Below are 21,308 nucleotides of genomic sequence, written 5' to 3'. Positions count from 1 at the left end.
TCAGAAGGAGGCGCAGGTACTGATTCGGGCTCTTGTCATCTCCTGGACTATTGTAACTGTCTCCTGGCAGGTCTCCCTGCTCCATTCCACCTCTGCAGCTCATCCACAATGCAGAAGCTCCACTGGTCTTTCACCTTCCTAAGTTCTCCCACACTGCTCCACTCCTCCTCTCTTCACTGGTTACCAGTGGCTGCCTCATCCAGTTCAAGCCTTGGTGCTCATGTACCATGCTGTGAATGGATGAGGTCCAGTCTCCATCCAGGACCTGGTGAAACCCTCCATCCCAACATCAAGCTGCTTGTTCCTCACTGAGAGCAAAACACTGGACTAGATCTCCACTCTTTGCTGTCCTGCTCCTAGATGGTGGAAGGAGCTCTGTGATGACATCAGGACCACAGAGAACCTTCACATCTTCACACTAAAGACACACCTCTTCAGACTAAACACTAACACACTGTAGACCTTAAACTGGACTCATAATGGTTCTGATCTATAACAAGTTGTAAATCGGCTTATTTGTTGAAATGCACTTGTAAGTCGCTTTGGATAAAAGCGTCAGTTACTGTAATGTAAGGAAATGTCCATGAAGGAAAAAAATAATCTTCTAGGGGGTAAAATAAAAAAATGAGAAACTTAACCCTAAACCCTAACCCCCCTTCTGTGCACAACATATATTTATATATATATATATATATATATATATATATATATATATAATGTGAAGACAATCACGGAACTAAAAGGAAGTAAAAAGGTCTTGCTTTGTTTGAACTGCTTTAGCTCATTGACTCCATTGGTGGACGGGCCTGTCAGTCACAACTATCCTCTCGTCTGATTAGACGGGCTTTTGGATCCTTTCCCGCCCCCCGCGAGTTAAACCCTCCCTCCTCTTGTGCCTCCCAGAACCTTCCAGGCTGAAACTGTCCATCCCGCTGTCAAAATGATGGGCCAACAGGTTTTAGTGCTCAGTAAGTATAATAATAACAATAATGTTATATATAAATGTAATAGTTCAACGTGGCGGTGACTTGTAGCCGTCACTCCATCCGGTTATTTGTCTGTACCCGTTTGAACAGCCCGGCTGCGACACAAAGCAGCAAGCATGTGCCATCATGCTAACTGTTAGCATCAATGCTACACCTAGCCCGTGGTAGCATCTTTAGCTCGTGTCGTATGTTCTCATCGTGGCGTGTGCTAGGCTGAGCTAACACACCCATGTTACTGGCTGACTATGTTGTTAGCAGAAGGCTAACGCTAACTTCATCTTAACACTCCAGTAACTCTATACTCTCATAACACTTTAACATCGCAATGTATCCAGATACATTTTAATACATAGCGTACCGTTAAGTCGTGACGTCATGACTCATTAAGAACGATTGTTAATGTTGGCTGATGTTTCACTGAAACGCCTCACGTTCAACCAACTTCAGTTAATGCGTTAGCGTTAGCACCGTTAGCTTCGTAGGAGTCCCTCCGCAGACACTTTGAAGCCATGATGCTAACGTTAGCATGCTGTCTAAGACCGTGAGGTCGCAGTCGCCACACCCTCGCTGCTACTGAGGGATCCATCACAAACTAACTCCTATTGATCCGGCTGGATGTTGGGCTCACGTGACTTGAGTTTAAATGAAGTGTAGTGATATCACATATGATGCTTGTTATTGATTCAATGATGATCTGATTTAAAAGGCTTTATTCTTTTCAGCTATCTTCTCTTCAGGCAGAAAGAGATCAATAATGATCTTATTTGCTCATTTATAGAATTCCAATGTTGTAATCGTGTCTTGATTCTTCATCGGTCAGATTAGTGTTTATTATTAATATCTGCAATAGACTTTTTAAAACATGTGCGCAAACACGGACCATGTAGGAGCAAGACACCCGACCCCTGAATCAAAAATGCGTTTAATGTGGCAGAAAGTAGTGCAACAAAATATTGGAACATAGTTAATGTACCTGTTCTTTTTTTTACTTCCGGAAAGGAAGCGGCTGCAGTCCGTTACATGCAGATGGAGCTAAAATAAACTGTGCAAACAGTAGCTGGAAGAGTCGCTAGTTCAGCATGTTCCACCGGGGTGAAGGAGACGCGTCTCTGCTTCCAGACCCAAGACTGAGCCACACTGACCTTACAATGTCCACTACGTTTTTACCAATCAGCAATGACATTTACCGTCATTGTCACTTTTTCACCTCCATAAGTTGGTTGGTCTCAGATTAAAAGCATCTCGCTCAGAGTAGGAGGCACGGTAACCGTGGCAACGAGTCACAATGTTTTACCACTAAGGCGTGATCAATATCCATCTTTATCAGCAGCTGTGCTAAATCGCCCCTTTTTTCCTCTGCAGACCACAACATGAAGAGAGAGTCAGGACGTAAGGTTCAGACGGGAAACATCAACGCTGCCAAGGTGGGTTCCTGCTGAGGTTCTCAACCTGTGGCTCGGGGCCCCTGACGGGACTGACTTCTACTGGGAACATTGGTTTTATTGTGAAGTTACAACATTAGAATGAGAAGTGGTTCTGATTCTGACAACATGAGAGAGAGAACTTTTTTGTGGTTGTTTGTGTTCCAGACCATCGCTGATGTGATCCGGACCTGCCTGGGCCCCCGGGCCATGATGAAGGTCCGACCTCACACCCACTTAGAACACTCCAATACGTCATTGTTTTTAGAGAGAAAACTGAATCATTGTTTATTTGTGTAGATGTTACTGGACCCGATGGGAGGAATCGTGATGACCAATGATGGAAACGCCATCCTGAGAGAGGTGAGATGGACCCGTTATTACCAGTGAGAGGGGGCAGCGTGTTATGAGCAGCCAGGTGAACCTGTGTCCATGGCAACAGATCCAGGTCCAGCACCCTGCAGCCAAGTCCATGATCGAGATCAGTCGCACACAGGACGAAGAGGTGGGAGACGGGACCACGTCAGTCATCATCTTAGGTGAGAGGAGGAGGAGATGGAGGTGGTGAAGAAGAAGAAGAAGAAGAAGAGGGTATGAGGCTAAGTGTGTGTGTGTGTGTGTAGCCGGGGAGATGCTCTCTGTAGCCGAGCAGTTCCTGGAGCAGCAGATGCATCCCACGGTGGTGATCAGCGCCTACAGACAAGCCCTGGAGGACATGCTGGAGACGCTGAAGGACATCAGGTACATGAATCTTCAATGTGCAGTATTTGTATACATTGGTGTCCCGGCGTGACCTTTAACCCCCCCCTGTGCTCAGCACCCCAGTTGATACGTCGGACCGATCCATGATGCTGAAGATTGTCCACTCTGCCATCAACACCAAGGCGCTGAGCCGCTGGTCTGAGATGGCGTGCGCCATCGCTCTGGACGCCGTGCGTACGGTGGAGATGGAGGACAACGGACGCAAGGAGATCGACATCAAGAAGTACGCCAAAGTGGAGAAGGTAGTACTTCCTGTCTGGCACTCGGCGGTGTGGACTCACACTCACACACACACTCACACACACACACTCACTCACACTCACACACACACACACACGCCCTGCTTTAACCGTGCTGTGTTCAGGTGCCCGGTGGGATCATCGAGGACTCGTATGTTCTGAAAGGAGTGATGGTGAACAAAGACGTGACTCACCCGAGGATGAGGCGCCTCATCAAAGAGCCCCGGATCATCCTGTTGGACTGCTCTCTGGAGTACAAGAAAGGGGAGAGCCAGGTAACACGGACACTCACTCACTTGTAGCATGAAGACGTCATGTGATGGCGCCTTCATGGTGACATGGTGTGTGTTCGCAGACCGACATCGAGATCAGCAAGGAGGAGGACTTTGCCCGAATCCTACAGATGGAGGAAGAATACATCCAGCACATCTGTGAGGACATCATCCGCCTGAAGCCAGACCTGGTGTTCACAGAGAAGGGGGTCTCAGGTACACACACACACACACACACAGTCGTCACGATTCAAGGAGATCCATAATCGGTGTCCTGGTTCCTCAGATTTGGCTCAGCATTACCTGATGAAGGCAAACATTACCGCAATCCGCAGAGTGAGGAAGACTGACAACAACCGCATCGCCAGGTGAACATGAAACAGCCAATCAGCTGACAGCAGGCAGGGGAGCAGCCAATCGGCTCTCAGACGATGGTTTAACACCTTTTCTCGCTCACACAGGGCATGCGGCGCTCGTATTGCAAGCCGGACCGATGAGCTGCGTGAGGAAGACGTTGGTACAGGGGCGGGGCTGTTTGAGGTGAAGAAGATCGGCGATGAATACTTCACCTTCGTCACAGAGTGTAAAGATCCCAAAGCCTGCACCATCCTGCTGAGAGGAGCCAGCAAAGAGATCCTGGCTGTGAGACCCTCCTCATCTCGCCCTGCGTTCATATCGGTTCTACGTGTTTAACGTGTTCTCAGACTCCGTCCCCTCTTCAGCTCAAGTATCTGTGTGTCTCCAGGAGGTGGAAAGGAACCTTCAGGACGCTATGCAGGTGTGTCGCAATGTTCTGTTGGAGCCCAGTCTGTTGCCAGGGGGCGGAGCCATAGAGATGGCGGTGTCTAAGCGCCTGATGGAGCGCTCACGCGCTCTGACCGGCATCGAGCAGTGGCCGTACCGCGCCGTGGCCCAGGCCCTGGAGGTCATCCCCAGAACCCTGATCCAGAACTGTGGAGCCTCCACCATCAGAGTGCTGACGTCACTGAGGGTACGGCTTGGCTCATGGTGGTCTTCATGCAGCAGTCCGTGTGGTATTGCTCGCGTATTGATTGCCTGTCTCTGCAGGCCAAGCACACTCAGGAGAACAGTGTGAACTGGGGGGTGGACGGCGAGACCGGCTGCCTCTCTGACATGATGGCGCTGGGCATCTGGGAGCCGCTGGCCGTCAAAGCTCAGACCTACAAGACGGCAATGGAGGTCAGAGGGCACCCACACCGATGACTCACTCGGATGCTGGTAGTTGGCGTGCACCATAACCCTGTCTCTCTCTTCCTGTTGGTTGCTCAGACGGCCATCTTGCTGCTGCGCATCGATGACATCGTCTCCGGTCACAAGAAGAAGGACAAAGACGGTCAGATGGGAGGACAAGGAGCCGAGTAGATCCACGTCAACGTGCCGCTCGGACGGACGGACTGTCTGTCTGTTGACCAGATTACTCAATGAAACTCAATAAAGTTGTTCAAGTTAAACTTGTTTGCTCTTGTGTTTGTGTAAACATCATGTGTCACTGAGGGGGTTTAAAACCACTCCCTCAGCTGATCAATAGTATCTACTACAATTTAACAATGTATTCAATCACTTAACGGAGTTAATCTAAATAATTTTAATTTCAAATACAACCTCATGGATGTAGTTGTTTGTAATGTCATTAACCTTTTCATGTTATAACGATATAACGTTCTTTCTTAAATGCATTCAGTTAATCGGTTTCGTGATGAAGCTTTTTCAAAAGGTCAGCTGACATGTGATGAGGTCCCGCCCTTAGCCTCCTCTGATTGGCTAGTGCTCTCTTCCTTCGTCGGTGGAATTGGCTGGTGACCAATCAGAGGCAGAGCAGGGCGTGATAAGCAGGATTTAGTCATGTGACTGGCACCGCTGCTCGGTCACAACAAAGATGGCGGCTGCTGAGAATCGGAGATCCGGAGTTTCTTCTTTTCTCGTTTTTCTTTTTTCTTTTTTCAGTTTATGTCACAGTTCGTTCAGTGAAGAAACTTTCAGAAGAAACGTGAGTAAATACTGCACTGTTTGTGTCGATATTTAATATTTTATTCAAGAAACAGGAAGTGAATCCTCAGTTTCTTCTCTGTTGAATGTTTATATTGTTTTTTTTAAATTCAACTAAATTAAATGAAACACAGCGTAATAGTTCAAACAAAGGAGCAAAGTAACGTTCCAAAGGTCAACCAACAAATGATTGTTTTCATTAAGTTAAATTAAAATGTGTCCAGCTTTTACTTCTAATAATACAACAAACACATCTACTCAAGTACTCCTAACGTTAATTTAAGTCCAGTCCAATTGTGTACGTAAATACTCCAATACACGGATGTGTACTAAATTAAAATGCTAGTACAAAGTACATGAGGCTATGGGTACTTTTACTGCTGAAAAGTAGGATAAGTAATAACATGACAAGGGACGTTCTAATCATTCAATCAATCAATTGATTGATTACTGCCCTCCCCCTGTGTGACCGAATGGTCCCTCTGCTCCTGTTGTGTGTATTTAAGAACACAACATACAACATAAGCTATTTTACCTAAGCTGTGATGTTATATATTAAAATACAACACTTCTATCGGTAGATATTCATCTAAATTTCAGTACTTGGACTTGAAGTGAACCGTCCCTTCCCCCGCTGTGAAGGACATGACGTTTTGTCTCTGATGGGACAGACTGTCCTCACGCCTGGGGGGCTGCTCCTTCACCGCGTTGAAGGAGCCGAGTCTCGAATAGTCCAAAAATGACCTCCAAGTCTATTCCTTGACCTCTGTGGAAACGTCATGGGGTGAAGGAACCGGATTGATTGGATTGTCGTCATTAGAGAATTTAAACTCAACAATTTAAACCCATCTGAGCGGTGTCTCTTCTTCTCTCCCTCAGTTGTCGGTAGAGTTGAACCCCGGTTCACCCTCGGCGCCCTCCGGTGGCGACCTGCTGCACGTGAGAGCCGTAGGAGTCAATGACACGCTGCACTTCCTGTTCTGCAGCCAGGGGGCACCGACGCTGCTGCTGGTCCACACCAACTCTTCATCTTCTACTGTGGAGGTCTGTGCTCGTCTTCCTCATCACAGACGCACAAGTCTATTCATATATATTTTTTAAACATAGTTATGCTAAGCATATATTTTATATATATTTATGCTTTTCACAACAAGCTGATGGCGTTAATCTCTCTCAGGTGAACTGGACTCAGTTCGAGGCTCGTAACACCAGCGGCAGCCTGAAGGTGGAGCCAGAGAATAGTGTGGTGTACAGCTCCGGCCTCGTCTTCAGCAGGGTCAGAACCCCCCCCCCCCCCGAAACATCCAGCATTCAGCTTCACATTGTTTTTCAAATGATAACTGCGGGTTTGGCTCCATATTTTCTCAGCTGTTGGAGTACGACGACGTGAACGACACCGCCGACCCGACCGCTGACCCGTTCCCGCCGTACCAGCTGCAGGATTTCACCTGGTCCCGCCTCAAGCTGTCGGGCCTCAGCGCTCTACTGTGCGGGGCCGCCGAAACCTTCACCAACGGATCGCTTTGCCTAGAGGTCAGAGGTCGAGCTGCATCTCAGCGTCACATGACCTCTGACAATGTAGTTCCAGATAATGGAAACCTGTTGTGTTATTTTTTTCTAGCTCTCTGTGTTTGAGTCAGAAGGGCGGGATCATTCCTGGCCCCGCCTCCTCCACACGGCTAACTCCTCCCAGTTGAGGGTGTGGCTCGACGGCGTGTTGCCACGGGCAACTCGTTCCCGCTTCCTGTTGGAGCTTCGTGCGGTGGGCGACCCGTCTCCTCTGAGCAGAGTGGAGGTCCATCGCTCCATCGACGACGAGTTCACGCCGTCGATATTCAAGGTGAGCGACAGGAAGTCGGGTTTCTTGTGTCTTCTTCTGTTTCCTTCTGGTTGAAATGTACTTATTGTAAGTCGCTTTGGATAAAAGCCTCAGTTAAATGTGATCACATGACTAATCCACATAATGGCTGCCGTGGCCTCTGACCTCCCAGGTGTCCCAGTGGGTGTCCTCGGCTAACGGCAGCTCCGATGTCCTCGGTTACCTCCAATGGAAGCCGGTGGCGTACCGGCGGGCCGACCCGGCCCTGGAGTACGCCACGCCGTGCCGCCACTCGGACCCGCGGCCTCAGAGCCCGGAGGAGACGGCGGCGGCGTCGGGGCTGATTCGAGGCTTCTACGGGGCGCCGCAGACCTTCAGCCTCAACGTGAGCTTCGGTCTGGCAGGGGAACCGTTCTACAACGTCACCAAGTTCTTCAGCTGGTCCGTGAGGTCTACGCCGCCCCCACCTTTGTGTCCTTGACCTCCCGCTGACAGAACTAACGCGTCTCCTCCCCTTCAGGACGGTGCTGCTCGGCGCCGGCTCTCCTCCCGTCGACTCCTTTTCCCCGCTGGTGCTCGCCGTTACGGCGCTCGGTTTGGGAACTCCCACAATGCTGCTGGTGATGGGCGGAGTCTGTGTGTGCGTCCGCAAGCGGGCGACGGACTACGAGCCAATCAATTGACGGCTGGTCAGAGGGTTCAAAGTTCAAACGGGTTTTTAAGATTGACTCCAGCCGACCAATCAAGACTCAGGCATTTAATGTAATTAATACGTTGAGTCAGTTGGATTTGATCAGATTTTGTGATGTTTGTATCAACGATGACGTGAACATGTTTTATATTTCACTCTGCAGCTTATTAATAAAGTTTAATTTGATGGTTTTATTTCAGTGTTTTGAGATTAGGGATCAATAGAAACTTCAGACACAAAACACACAACTAAAGCACACAATCTACAGGAGACTATAAATTCTTACTCATCCCTTTATTTACAGGAGACTTGTCTAATAGTGATGTGTAAATATTTAGCGCCTAACCCTAAGTCCCTCCCTGTTCCGCTTATCGCAGCGGCTCAACAAACTGTTCCATCGGGTTCTGACCCAACGGACCCTCCTGCATCGTTGGTTTTTTCAGTTTCTTCTGGTGAAAGCGGGCGAGCTGTACCCAGCATGCACTTTAAAGGTCATTTTCTTTGTTGTATTGTGGTGTTTTACCATATATGAAGCATTAGAGGACTTATAAAAACCTTTACATGCCTCCATCCAAACTCGACTACTGTCACGGTGCGATTATGTCAAGTCAGAGGGTCACATGACCAGGTCTCACGCTGGCTTCCTGTCAAGATGCTGGTTGGTTTATAAAACAAGTACATTTCTGATCTGATACCTGATGAACAGTGAAGGCTCAGGTCGTCTGGGACTGGTCTACTTCCTGGTCCCAGAGTCCCTCAGCTCCTCTAAATCCACATCAAAGACTTGTTTGCTGCTGCCTTTAATTGAACATTTTTTGGTTCTTTCTTAAATCGATTCCTCCTTTTGAAACACTTATTAACGGTTTATAAATCTCTCTGCTTTGTTTGGATGTTTTAGGTGAAACACTTTGATTTGGAAGCACAATTCAAACTGCCTCGTGTTGGTCTGATGACGTCTAAAAACTCTCAAACATCCAACCAGGTTGTTTTAATTTGTATTAATTCATTACAGGAGTCACACATTAACCTGTAAAGTGGAGCCTATAAACACTTGGATTTAGACGTGTCCCACTGCTTTAGAGAATTAATGAATAAAATAGAACTTAATCAATTGAAAAGGAGGTATGGATAACTCCAAAGTCAATACTAAACTCTGACAAGCACATTGATAAAGGAACTAAAAATGTTATAATTCATTCTGGTATTTTAATGAACCAGTTCAGCCTGATTTGGGTCCAGTTTGACGTCTTCAGTTTTTGTTTAAAACCATCATCCATTCAAACATCCCACCAACGAGCTGTGGTCCTGGCCCCCGACCATCTCCTGGTTCTGGATCACGAGACCCGGTTCTGGTGTTCTAGATGGATTCAATCTGGCGTCGGACCTTTTCAGAAGCGAGACGGTCCAGCCAGCGCTGACGGACCACGACCACCACCGCCAGAACCACCATTAGAGCCAACATGGCCGCCTCGAACTTCCAGAAGAGGTGTTCCTCCATCACAGCGGAGCGGCAGCTGGGGAGGGAAAGGGAGGGAAGGGGGGGGGCAGATGTCTTTAATGACGAATCCTCAACTTTCCTTAACAAACCACCTTCCACAACAATGACAAAGCCAGCTGTGAATAAAGGGGGGGGGGGGCAGCAGAACTGAGCCAACGAACCTCTTGTACTCGTCTCGGTTGGACCGGGTGCAGTTGACTCGCTCCACGTAACCCGTCAGTCGGCATGACGACCACGACGTCTGAACAACAGCAATCAACATGATCAGCAACGAGTCTGAGGAGGCGTTCAGGGACGAGGTCCTTAAATGCAACACTTACGGCCTGGAAGGCGTTACACTGCAAACACTCTGTCGTCACTACAAAGTCCTCCAGCAGCCAGCAGGGGGCGACCACCTGTTTCACTGCTGAGTGGGAACAAGAACAGGGAGGTCAAAGGTCAGAGTCCTTGCTGCCTGAGGAGGCTTGCTGATTGGCTCATACCTGGAGTTCTCTCTTCACTCAGCAGACCTGCTCCAAACACCCTGAAACATGACAACACGTTAGTGCAACATTAACCTATGACCTCTGCATACAGGCTGACCTCTGACCTCCACACTCACCGCAGAGAGACGAGGCCCCAGAACAGCGCGTGGAGGACAACGACTCGAGGCCGACAACACGCCACCGGGATCCGACAGTCACTCTCCATCAGCCCGCTGCCCCCGCGGGGCGACCCCGCAGCCACCCTGGTTCCGGGCCGCCGGTCCCCGCCCAGAGAGCCGCTGTCCGTCGGTCTAGTTCGGTGAGTCGGTTCCGTCTACATGGTGATTGGACCGACAGGGTTCTACGGCTCCAGGCTGCCGGAAGCTGAACCAGATCGATCAATCTGTTGTTATTCATCAACCGGATGATCGGAATACTAAACAGCCTCCAGTTGTTTTATATTATTGATCAACTCATAATATCTGTTGTGGTTAAGTGACACGTTAGCAGGGCAGCTAACAAGCTAACAAGCTAACACGTATCACGCTGTGTGACTACAGAGCTGGATGACAACAAACCTTTGGAAGGCTAACGCTAGCTAACGTTAGCTAGCTAGCGGGCTCCAGGTCCAAACACTTACCGAGACCCGCCGCCATCTTGCAATCAACAGCAGAGAAGAAGAAGCCGTTAAAGAGCGACACAAACGCTCCAGTAAATCTACCGGTGTTCTGACTTTATCCACCGACTGATCCGATCCGAAACCTGAGGACGACTTCTTTGAGCACAGCTACTTCCGCTTCCGGTTGTTGTTGTTCTTCTTCTTCTCTAGTGCTGGGTAATGTAGAAACGTTACGTCGCCCCCTGCTGTCCCGGGAGAAACCACACCAGATGTCTCCAGTCTCACTGCCTAGTTTAAAAATCACGTGTAGGAATGTAAGCAGGTTTCTGTTGATGCCACCTGAGGTTTAAGAACTTCTCTCAGTCCACTGAACACAGAGAAAGATGATTCAGACGCCATCATCATCCCCACAGTTTAAGACACTTACAATAAGAGCATTTCAACCATTAAGAAACAAACTCAGAACAAGAAAGTGCAATTTCATCAAATAAGCCGAGATCCATTATGAGTCCAGTTTAAGGTCTACAGTGTGTTAGTCTTTAGTGTGAAGATGTGAAGGCTCTCTGTGGTCCTGATGTCATCACAGAGCTCCTTCCACTATTTAGGAGCAGGACAGCAAAGAGTGGAGATCTAGTCCAGTGTTCTGCTCTCAGTGAGGAACAAGCAGCTTGATGTTGGGATGGAGGGTTTCACCAGGTCCTGGATGGAGACTGGACCTCATCCATTCACAGCATGCTACGTGAGCACCAGGGCTTTGAACTGGATGAGGCAGCCACTGCTGACCAGAGTCAGACCCAGGATGGAGCCCTGAGGAACTCCAGTAGTAAGAGGACAAGGTTCCAACACAGATCTGCTCCAAGCTACCTGGTAGGTGGTACCATCAAGGTAGGATGAGAGAAGGGAGAGAGCAGAGCCTGAGACACCAAGTTCCTGAAGGGAGGGACGGCGGTCGGACCTCAGCAGAGCATCTTCATGTCTTCATGGAGAAGGTCGGGCTGGGGGACAATGACATGTAACCTTTGAACCTTCCCCCAAGAACAAAAGCTTCTAGAAGCTCCAAGAGAGCGCTGGTTTCTCTGTTCCAACGTTTAATTTAAGGTGCCATCACTATATTTTCTAGCGATTTGTTTATGGTGAAACGCTGTAAACGATGTTTCCTCATGTTCATCAGGTCTATGACACAATTACAGCATTGTTATGAGTGAAATCATGTTTATTACAAAATGACATCACAGTTCTCACAGCGTGTGGACAAAGACGTGTGAGCAGTTGGACGCCCGCGGACACGGACAGACGTGGCCTGAGCGGCTCTTGTGTCCTCGCCAACAGAAGGTCTCTCTGTGACACTGACACACCAATGACAAGCCACACAGTGTTAATCAACCGCAGCACAGACGCCATGTGCCACACATCGACTAGACGTCCTGCTTCGCTGCATCGCCGCAGACGTGCAAAATAAAATCACAGTAAACAAAGTGATAGAGTTGAAATGGACCTGATGCTGTCTGAGGCTCCTGGAGAGACCTCGAGTCAGAAGGACTACTAACCATCATCACCTGGGAATATTCTTAAGAAGCAACAGGGGACTTTACTTTCATGTTGTAGACAGTAATTAAACTTCTTCTGGACTTTAGCAGAATGGAATACTTTAAGCTAAATTTCATGTTTCTTCAGCTACAGCCCCATTTAAACTTGTTGACAAAAGTCTAAACTATTTGATTAAAAAACAGCTGTTTTCCTTTGTTCATAATGACATAATAATTAGAGTGAGAGCTGATCTGAGAGCAGCAGCCTCACAATCTGCTCCTCTGCCCTCAAGACCACGACATCATCACACGTCGTTTAGCTGATGCTTTTATCCCAAGTGACTTATTATAACACACGTTACATTTGGCCTGGGGGGCAGGTGGGGGGCAGGTGGGGGGCAGGTGTCCTGCTCAGGACTTTTGTCCCGAGGAGCCTGAGAGGGAGACAACGTGTGTCTCAGGTCCATGAGCTCCAACACAAACCTGCCGTCATGTTTCTAATAAGAAGCAGAAGGGTCACATGTTGTAACGTGACAGACATGTGACCTCACGACCTCAGAATCACCTCATTTTTTCGATAACCGTTGTGCTTCTTTCATATTTCTGTGCAGCAGGTGAGTTTTGCCAAAAGAACAATCATGTTTCAATGTTGTTAAGTTCAAATTGATATTTTAAAATATACTTTCAAATTGAGTTGTTGTTTTAATGTCTTTTTTAAATCCTGATATTAGATGGATTAAAACAATACAGAAATAGACTGTATTCTAGTTTTACTCTTGGAGTGTAATTAAGTACGATAGATCTTTACCAGGACGGTGATCCTGCGTCTCTTCAGACGTTGACACAGTCCAGGAAGTCGACTAAGTCCGTGATTCTTCTTCTTCAGAGAAGTGACAACATCTGACTCTACCTGACAAACAGAAAGAAACATAACGGATATCCATCAATGACATCTTAAAGCACCTTCTTGTTTAATGAAACTTCTCCTGCTTTGAGGTTGTTGATGTTTATTATATGAAAGGTTCCTATTTGACAGCTGGTCACACAGCCAGTGAACATGGAGCTCTTGGTAGTGATGATCCTCCACGTGTCCTACCTGTGTGAAGTCGGGCAAACTGCAGTCGACCCTCAGCAGACAGACGCAGCCAATCAGCAGCAGAACCAAGGGCCCGTCCAGCTTCATCTGTCAATCAACCAGTGTTCATCCCAAAGCACACTCGCTCTCTTCTTATTCTTCTTTGAGAAGAAACACTAACGATGATCCTCTTAGTCTGGCTTAGTTGTCACATGACCAGACGATGACATCACACTGATCTCCTCCAATAAACCAGGCGACCAAATGAAGACAGGAGAAGAAGTACTTGGTAATACTTATGTTTATGGTGTTGTGTATTCATTATTTACACATTTAACTCTTCTGGATGCAGACTGGACCCCATCCATTCACACCAGTGAAGAGACATCCAAATGCTCAACAGTTGAAACATATCTTGGGCTTGGAAGTATTTCCCTTATATTCTACTTAATAAATCATTAAAACAGTGTACAGCCTTCCTAGTAAGTGGATATTTTTAAATCCTTCCTCTCTGTTTAATTACAGTTGCTGTATTTCTGTTTTGCAAAAGACATGTTTCACCTTCTCATATATTTGATCAGTTGCTGCTCAGTGGGTGAGAAATATTCCATCACGTCCTTTAGCGCTTTTCTCCAAATCGACTTACATTGCATTTTACCCAGTGGTTTCCTACAGTAATTAGGGGTCAGGTGTCACTTGGACATGGGGCAGTTGGGATTAGAACCGCCGACCTTGCGGTTCCCAGCACGCCACCGTCGTCCGTAAACATGCTGCACGGCGTCTTCTCCATTTGTGCCTCAGTGAGTGTGTGATGGACACCGTGGTCGTCTTAAGGAGGACGTGCACCTGGATCCACTGAGATCCTCCTTCTCAGCGCGATCGCACCAAGTCAAGCTGCACTTTGTCACTTATTCTAGTCAAATTCTCTTACTCTAATTGTTTGGTGCCACCAAACCCAGTTGTGCAAAAAAGCTGAAAAGCAGCCCTCTCATCACCGTGGTTCCTCCTTGTCTTCTTCTTTTTCCTCTTCTTCTTCGAGGTAAAGTACCTTTTGTCGTTCCCCTGACATGGAACATTAAAACCACAATATCTACCTGTGAGGTGAAGAGGAAATACTCATATAAACAACCCCCCACACAGTACTTCTCCTGCTCCTCGTTGTTCGCCCTCCGGTCCTGCAGAGTTCGCTGTTCGCTTCCGCCGAACAGAGTTCGCTTTCCTCTCAGCGAAGTGTCGTCGACGCGGAACTCGGTGCGTGTGTTCGCGGTGCCGCTGGCTCTCTTTGTCCGCAGAAAAGGAGCAAAATGTGCGCCGTGCGGCTGCTGCGCGTATCGGTGCACGAGCGGCTCGGCGCCGCCGCCGAAGACGTTCTGCTGCGGGTGGAAAAGGGAGAAGAAGCGGCTGAAACGGCGGCACTGAGAGCGCTGCTCACCGAGCGGCTAGCGGCGGCTGCGGAGGAGATTGTCGGTCTGTTCGAGGAAACCGTGGCGGAGTACGAAGAGCGAGCGGAGCGGTCGGAGCGGGAGATCTGTCGCCAGAGGAGGCTGCTCGATGCCGTGCTGAAGCCCGAGGTCAGGCTGCACAGGGCAGGTCAGTGCCGAGGACGATATGCCGCTGTTCGCTACTGTTCGCTAGTGTTAGCTACTGTTAGCTAGTGTTAGCTGCTGTTAGCTGCTGTTAGCTAGTTGATTTTTTAACTACTGGTAGTTAAAAAGGCTGGAACGTGCTTCTGGGTCCAAGGACTCGTTTCACATGGTTCTAAAAGGTTTGCACGTGTTGCAAAGCATTTCACCTGCAGACCACCAGGTGGAGTCACGTGTTTAGTTGAAGACTACAGAGTGGAAGTCGTTGGTTTGTTTATTTATTGATCAGACGTTTTAGCTCTTTTGGTCTCTGATGAATAAACAAACAAACCCATCACCTGAATGCTTTTCACTGACAGGGTTTTATTTCTATATGGGGGGGGCTTTGCTCTCTGGTTTAATGGATAACAGGAACTTGTTGGTCTTTTTCATTTTTAATTAATTACACTTTTAATGCCGAAAACTAGACCTGAGAGACCAATACTAATTATGATTGTATCACATTCTTTCTTTCTTTTAGACGACATTCTGGACCAGGAGAACCCAGAGCCCCCCCACATTAAAGAGGAACAGGAGGAAATCCACACCAGTCAGGAGGCTGACATGAAGGTCTCATTCACTCCTGTGAAGAGTGACGATGATGAAGAGCAAACTCAGTCCTCACAGCTTCATCAGAAACAAGCTGAACAGATGGTGACAGAAGGTGATGGAGAGGACTGTGCAGGACCAGAACCAGAAAGGGACTCGGGTCCAGAACCAGCTCCTGGCAATCATGGTTTTTGGAAGGAGATTAGAGAACCTCCGTCAGGTTCAAACCCGCTGAACGATGAAGGAGAAGTTAGCGAGTCCGGGTGTGATGCAGGAGAAAAACCAATCGTCTGCTCCGAGCTTCGGAAAAGATTTGTAAAAATGGAAACCCAAAAGGGTCACCTGATCCAAACATCATTCAGCTGCTCGGTTTGTGAGAAGTTCTTTGCCCAGAAGAAACACCAGAGGACTCCAACCGGAGAGGAACCGCTCAGCTGCTCCGCTTGTGGCAAAGCTTTCAGCAGGAGAGGAACGCTGAAGGTCCATAAAAGATCTCCCAGGGGAACCGACGCGTTTGGCATCGCTTTGTGTGCAAATGTGAATGAAGGCATGGACAATGAAGCAGGAGATCAGAGGCGTGGCGCTGGTCACCAAAGATTTGCGTTGCTCAAAGGTAAAGTGTGTAATATAATGTTCATTAATCCATAATAATCCTCATCTTGTTTGTCTTTGTCTTCAGAAGCAAAACATTTGATCTTTTCTTGGGGTTGGTAAAAGTTTCTGTTGAATCACAACCAAAGAACATGAAAGGAATCCTGACTGTGAAGGCAGGTCAACGTGAGGCTGCAGGTGTCACGTGACTCGGAGAGGACCCGAAGCTCAGGATCAGCCCATCCATGTGGTTTGGGTCGGTCTATGAACACGTGACCCTCATGCTGAAAACGGGACTTATTGTCACATCTACGTGGCTTCGCTCCCACAGACGCAAGAAATCAAATATATATTTGACTATTAATGACAAATAGTAATGCACAGTGACTTTAATGTGGTTCCTGCGTTACTGAAAGGTGGTCAGAGTAACTTACTAAGTTACTAAGTAACTGCTCATCGCTGCCCTAAACACAAACCTGCTTAGACTGCATCACCACTTGAGCCTCTGGTTTCTCTTTGTTCCCTTGGACACTTTGTCAGGTGCAGCCTGAGCTTCTGAAAAAGATGATTCTTTAAACCCGCCAAATCCACGCCGAAAGAATTTGACATTTACACATGAACGGTGCGTCCTGTGTTCTGAGTTCTGTCAGGAAGGCGGCTCCGCCGACCCGGCCGCGTTGATGCTTGAAAGCGCCGTCGCAGGCTGCAGCTCAAACATCCTTACTGGTAAGAGCTGCTGTTCATCCTCACCATCACCTAAGAGGGTGGAGTTGTGACTGGATTCTATTGACTATGTCATTTTGAACATCTCCATACTGACTTCCCCTCTCACTGATCATTTATACGTCTCATAACATTTCTGACTCCTTGGCTAATCAGAAGCTGTAGGACGTGCTCCTTGTCCTGTACTTAAGAGTCTGTTCCTGCCTGATGGGCACGGACCTGTGGATAACTACCCCCCCCCCCCCCCCCCCCCACACACACACACACACACACTTCCTGCAATTACTGTGAGCCCAACTCAACAGACTGTTCTGACCCTAAAGAGCCGCTGGAGATGTTCTCTTTCAACACGTACCGCTGCGTTCGGATGAACTAATCGAGGGAAAACACAACACAACGAGGGTGACGCATGGAGTAGAAACCGCAGGTTGGCGGCTCGAATCCCGGCTGCCTCATGTGCCGTGTGGAAGTGTCCCTGAGCAAGACGTCTAACGCCTAATGGCTCCCCAGGCAAAATGTAAACCATGGGTTATAATGCAATGTAAGTCAGCTAAATAACATGTAGTAATAATGTAATAACTACATAACTAAAATGAGCAAATGTGCTCTCCAAAGAAGAGACGGAGACCATCTTCTTGAGTGGAACAGTGTTCCAGATGATCTGGTCTTTTCATACATACAAAAAAAGTTGCCTTTATTGTCAATGCTTTGATTGAAGTGTGAGTGGTGAGTCGGTAATGTGTCTGTCCGTCATTCTGTTTCCTGCAGACCTCGAGCAGCTGTTGGAGGTTAAAGAAGAACAGAAAGAGAGAAGCTCCAGTCTGGACCGGGAGAACCCAGAGCCCCCCCACATTAAAGAGGAACAGGGGAAACTCCCCATCAGTCAAGGGCTGCAGGAGGCTGATATCACAAAGTCCACCGTCACTCCTGTGAAGAGTGAAGATGAAGAAGCTGAGTCCTCAGATCTTCATCAGAGACAAACTGAACACATGGAGACAGAAGGTGATGGAGAGGACTGTGGAGGACCAGAACCTGACAGGAACCCAGGTTTACGTAGACATCTAGAACCTGTTGATGAAGATGAAAACTCCTCTGAACCGGGTACTGATAACAGTGATGATTGGAAGGAGACCAGAGAACCTCGGTCAGGTCTCAATAATGAAGCTATTTCTTTCAGTGGTTCCATGTGTGGTTTGGATGAAAAGCCATTTAGCTGCTGTGAGTGTGATAAAAGATTTAGCCTCAAGACATGTCTGAACAGACACATGAGGTCTCATAACGGAGAGAAACCTTTCAGCTGCTCAGTTTGTAAGAAATCTTTTGGACGGAGAGAAACCTTACAGACACACATGAGAATCCACACGGGAGAGAAACCATTCAGCTGCGCTCTCTGTGAGAAGCGATTTTTGCGCAAAGCTCATCTGAAGAGACACATGATGACGCACACAGGAGAGAAACCTTACAGTTGCTCTGTGTGTGGCAAGAGCTTCACGCAGGCGGGGAGTCTAAGACAACACATGAGCATCCACACGGGAGACAAACTGTACAGCTGCAGTCTATGTAACAGAAGATTCCCCTGGTACACCAGCTTCAAACACCATCAGTACGTCTGTCATCGCTCCTTCGTCTCCTCACAAACTGACTGAAGAAATGGAGCAGAACCACACAGGAACTCCGTGTCGGACTGTAGCGTCCTTGTGGAATGAGACAAATGTACAACATATTAAGGTGAACGTCCTCTTTTACAATGCCGCTGTTTTTCTCATTTCTATATTTATGTGTATTTATTGAATGGTTGTGAGGTACAAATGGGACGATGCTCTTTTACATCCTGTCTGATAAGAAATGAACTTAAGTTAAATGTTGGATTCAACTCAATTTCCATCTTTTCATTTAAAGCAGAATACAATTGTATTTTAAATTTGTTTCAAAGATCTGAAAATGTATGTAAAATATTTAACAATCTTCAAAATGAGGCAGAAGGAAATCACATAGTAACTAGTGAGTAGAGTTAAAGCCCCGTTATTCTTGGACGTGGCTACAATCCGAAGCCCACGGTGCATTGGGTCCTTTTGATTGACACGCGCTCCTGATCTTGAATCTAGACTCGATTGCTTTTCCTTGACGTCACGGATGTTGTCGTTGAATTTTTTGTGGTTGAATATTTTAATGTTGAATTGTTTTTGGTTGAATTTTCTGCAGTATTTTAACGTTGGAAAACATTCAGATACATCATTTCAATGCAGAAATATTCAGTGCTAGAAATTCAATCACCTTTTTCTTTCAAAACCCGATTACACAGATTTACTTGCATAGTTTTACCTATTTCTTATTTAAATATATTCCTTTAAGGTAGACTAGTTTCTGTTCAAACAGACAGTTCTGTGCAGGAACACGAGATGAACCATTGCAGAGGATGGACACCAGTATTTGGCTCCAGGTGGAACCTGAAGGTTAGCTGTGAAGAGATGGATGTGGAAGGATCAACTCTGAAGGAGTGTTTAACATCAGATCCCCCCCCCCCCCCCCAGTACACCCTGGACCACACCTGCTCATTTCTATACAAACTCCCTGAGGAGGCTCGTTCCTTCATGAGTCTTCACCTGCCCCTTCCTTCTCCAATGGACCTTTAGATTGAACATCTACTGGCTCAGCACCTGGTGATGCTCAAGTGGAGACCTTGTTCTCAGCACTCGCAGCAAGTATTTCAATCACAGATTGAAACCAGCAGTGTGTCATTTCTACCAGCGAGACAACACTATGCGCACATTTCCATTTGCTAAAGAAATAAACCAACATCAGATCAAATATCAAAACAATGGGATTCGTTTGTGTTCCTAACAGAATCCAGGTGGTGGATTCACTGATGGTTCCCATCATCATTACTAAATGCACAGTGTCGCAGGAGTTCAGGGCGGGACCCAATAGGAACCACAAGTCCAGCATCAGGAGAAGAATGGACTTCATTTCTAGACAGGTTTGAGCAGCCGTGTTGTGGGGCCCCTTCAGTCCTCCAGGGGGCGCTCTATGGAGAAGTGGAGGCTCCAAAGTGGACCAAAGGGTTCCAGTGTGGAGGCCATGAGTCTGTAGAAGCTCAGGCTCAGAGAGAAACACCTTCTCACCTGGTGGAGCTGTTGGACTCACCTGTCCAGGTAGACGAGAAGCTGCAGCTTTGATCTGATTCATTTCTGTTCTATTGAAATTCACTTTGTTCTTTTACTGATGACTCTTTGTTTCAGAAGGTTTGTGGGGGGGGCAGCAGCTGTGCAGGAGGTGAACATTCAAGGAGACTGGAGGCCAGTAGATGACCATTGCTGGACTCTGAAGGAAGCCAACGTTACCTGTAGACAGCTGGACTGCGGCATACATATTTATCGGTGCTTTTTTACGATGCTTGATTTACACGTGACATCCACATCGTTAAAAAGTGCTTTACAGACGCGAAATACTGAAATAACCGTGAATTAAGCAATCGCGTTAATTAGTAACATCTGTAGAATTCTTCAAAAAGCTTTATTAGTCGTATACATTTGGATGTTGTGGACAGAGTGATCCTACAGGATGTAGAGCATGTGGGAATGAACGGAAAAGATGGGCATGAAGACGTGGTAACATTAAACTGACAGTTTAATGTTACCAGAGGTAATATTTCAAATATAATATATTACTCATCAATGCTTCTCAGATCCAGTGTACAACATCAAAACATCTGCTGCACCATGCATCTATTTCCTGTTGTCCAAAAAGAGAGAATCCAATCAAAACAGCTGCTAATGAGCCTGAGGGACCCCAGTGGTCTCATCTCGGTTGAAAGGGGTCTAAATAGAACATTACAAACAGGAGGAGGAGTCAGATTGTAAAAGTAATAAGAGTGAATGTTCCTGTCCGTCTTTGTCTCTCCACAGGTCACCATGGATCATGGTTCTATCTGGACCCTGGTCTTGCCTCCTTCTGTGGTTCTGTCCTACCAGTGGATGTTTTGTAGCTCGTATCATTCTGTACCAAGACATCTTTTGCACGATGTACCATTTTATGACGAGTATTTAAATCAGCAGCAGAACTTTAGAGTTCGTTGTTATTTTGCTCCACAGGGTTTGAATCCAGGTTGTGGTGAACTTTTAATAATAATATGTTCTTTTATGTATTTCTTCATACGTGGCAGTGATGTAGTGCTCATCCAATCGTAATCGCTGCATTGGAGATGTGATGCATTTTGAACATATTATTCAGCAACATGTTTGTGAATGTGTGAGAATCAGGAGGCCGAGGCAGACAACATCTGCCTGTTGGAACACAAACACGCACGTGTAGGCAAACCGGCAGGTTCAACCACCAGCAGGTTCAACCACCGGCAGGTTCAACCACCAGAAGGTTCAACCACCAGCAGGTTCAACCACCAGAAGGTTCAACCACCAGAAGGTTCAACCACCAGCAGGTTCAACCA

General features: G+C 47.2%; 4 protein-coding genes across 9 annotated transcripts; 3 read left to right on the top strand and 1 right to left on the bottom strand.

Annotated features, from left to right (window-relative positions):
- Positions 1 to 848: 848 nt before the first annotated feature.
- On the top strand, positions 849 to 5,156 carry cct3 (chaperonin containing TCP1, subunit 3 (gamma)). Its single transcript, XM_037474944.2, has 14 exons — positions 849 to 968; positions 2,349 to 2,410; positions 2,576 to 2,626; positions 2,708 to 2,770; positions 2,850 to 2,946; positions 3,031 to 3,148; positions 3,225 to 3,411; positions 3,534 to 3,683; positions 3,764 to 3,896; positions 3,967 to 4,048; positions 4,142 to 4,322; positions 4,426 to 4,671; positions 4,749 to 4,880; positions 4,971 to 5,156. The coding sequence occupies exons 1-14, from the start codon at positions 941 to 943 to the stop codon at positions 5,061 to 5,063; spliced, it is 1,623 nt and encodes a 540-aa protein (XP_037330841.1). The 5' UTR covers positions 849 to 940; the 3' UTR covers positions 5,064 to 5,156.
- A 385-nt stretch (positions 5,157 to 5,541) lies between these two features.
- glmp (glycosylated lysosomal membrane protein) lies at positions 5,542 to 8,391 on the top strand. The gene is made up of 7 exons (XM_037474791.2): positions 5,542 to 5,688; positions 6,567 to 6,731; positions 6,865 to 6,963; positions 7,056 to 7,220; positions 7,309 to 7,527; positions 7,679 to 7,947; positions 8,027 to 8,391. Exons 1-7 carry the CDS (start codon positions 5,578 to 5,580, stop codon positions 8,187 to 8,189), a joined length of 1,191 nt encoding a protein of 396 aa, XP_037330688.2. The 5' UTR covers positions 5,542 to 5,577; the 3' UTR covers positions 8,190 to 8,391.
- A 779-nt stretch (positions 8,392 to 9,170) lies between these two features.
- On the bottom strand, positions 9,171 to 11,044 carry jtb (jumping translocation breakpoint). Of its 2 annotated transcripts, none has more exons than XM_037474793.2 (6): positions 10,800 to 11,044; positions 10,297 to 10,543; positions 10,178 to 10,218; positions 10,016 to 10,098; positions 9,857 to 9,936; positions 9,171 to 9,711 (listed from the first exon to the last, which is right to left on the bottom strand). In XM_037474793.2, exons 2-6 carry the CDS (start codon positions 10,383 to 10,385, stop codon positions 9,555 to 9,557), a joined length of 450 nt encoding a protein of 149 aa, XP_037330690.2. In that variant the 5' UTR covers positions 10,386 to 10,543; positions 10,800 to 11,044; the 3' UTR covers positions 9,171 to 9,554. The 2 variants fall into 2 exon arrangements, with proteins under 2 accessions (XP_037330690.2, XP_037330689.2); XM_037474792.2 differs by having other exon boundaries at positions 10,016 to 10,101; positions 10,800 to 11,038.
- A 3,234-nt stretch (positions 11,045 to 14,278) lies between these two features.
- Positions 14,279 to 20,486, top strand: LOC119219185 (zinc finger and SCAN domain-containing protein 2-like). 5 transcript variants are annotated; one of them, XM_037474165.2, is made up of 5 exons: positions 14,279 to 14,969; positions 15,483 to 16,163; positions 17,633 to 18,592; positions 19,709 to 20,016; positions 20,104 to 20,486. In XM_037474165.2, exons 1-3 carry the CDS (start codon positions 14,684 to 14,686, stop codon positions 18,508 to 18,510), a joined length of 1,845 nt encoding a protein of 614 aa, XP_037330062.2. In that variant the 5' UTR covers positions 14,279 to 14,683; the 3' UTR covers positions 18,511 to 18,592; positions 19,709 to 20,016; positions 20,104 to 20,486. The 5 variants fall into 5 exon arrangements, with proteins under 5 accessions (XP_037330062.2, XP_062414576.1, XP_037330063.2 ...); XM_062558592.1 differs by having other exon boundaries at positions 19,255 to 20,016; XM_037474166.2 differs by lacking the exons at positions 19,709 to 20,016; positions 20,104 to 20,486 and adding exons at positions 16,682 to 16,867; positions 17,188 to 17,405 and having other exon boundaries at positions 17,633 to 17,734.
- The last annotated feature ends 822 nt before the right edge of the window (positions 20,487 to 21,308 follow it).

This window comes from Pungitius pungitius, chromosome 17, assembly GCF_949316345.1.
Source record: "Pungitius pungitius chromosome 17, fPunPun2.1, whole genome shotgun sequence".
NCBI lineage: Eukaryota > Metazoa > Chordata > Actinopteri > Perciformes > Gasterosteidae > Pungitius > Pungitius pungitius.
Note: the sequence above shows the minus strand (reverse complement) of the source record. Positions and strands in the feature narration are given on the sequence as shown.

What these genes read in the sequence shown, in the direction of transcription:
- cct3 (XM_037474944.2), top strand. Translation starts at nt 941, where the DNA reads ATGATGGGCCAACAGGTTTTAGTGCTCA. An exon ending in GAAACGCCATCCTGAGAGAG is followed by an intron (nt 2,771 to 2,849) that starts GTGAGATGGACC and finishes CCATGGCAACAG; the next exon opens with ATCCAGGTCCAGCACCCTGC. An exon ending in CACAGAGAAGGGGGTCTCAG is followed by an intron (nt 3,897 to 3,966) that starts GTACACACACAC and finishes CTGGTTCCTCAG; the next exon opens with ATTTGGCTCAGCATTACCTG.
- glmp (XM_037474791.2), top strand. Translation starts at nt 5,578, where the DNA reads ATGGCGGCTGCTGAGAATCGGAGATCCGGAGTTTCTTCTTTTCTCGTT. An exon ending in CTTCATCTTCTACTGTGGAG is followed by an intron (nt 6,732 to 6,864) that starts GTCTGTGCTCGT and finishes AATCTCTCTCAG; the next exon opens with GTGAACTGGACTCAGTTCGA. An exon ending in TCACGCCGTCGATATTCAAG is followed by an intron (nt 7,528 to 7,678) that starts GTGAGCGACAGG and finishes CTGACCTCCCAG; the next exon opens with GTGTCCCAGTGGGTGTCCTC.
- jtb (XM_037474792.2), bottom strand. Translation starts at nt 10,385, where the DNA reads ATGGAGAGTGACTGTCGGATCCCGGTGGCGTGTTGTCGGCCTCGAGTC. An exon ending in TGGGGCCTCGTCTCTCTGCG is followed by an intron (nt 10,219 to 10,296) that starts GTGAGTGTGGAG and finishes GTCATGTTTCAG; the next exon opens with GGTGTTTGGAGCAGGTCTGC. An exon ending in AGTGTAACGCCTTCCAGGCC is followed by an intron (nt 9,937 to 10,015) that starts GTAAGTGTTGCA and finishes GCTGTTGTTCAG; the next exon opens with ACGTCGTGGTCGTCATGCCG.
- LOC119219185 (XM_037474165.2), top strand. Translation starts at nt 14,684, where the DNA reads ATGTGCGCCGTGCGGCTGCTGCGCGTATCGGTGCACGAGCGGCTCGGC. An exon ending in GGTCAGGCTGCACAGGGCAG is followed by an intron (nt 14,970 to 15,482) that starts GTCAGTGCCGAG and finishes TCTTTCTTTTAG; the next exon opens with ACGACATTCTGGACCAGGAG. An exon ending in AAGATTTGCGTTGCTCAAAG is followed by an intron (nt 16,164 to 17,632) that starts GTAAAGTGTGTA and finishes TGTTTCCTGCAG; the next exon opens with ACCTCGAGCAGCTGTTGGAG.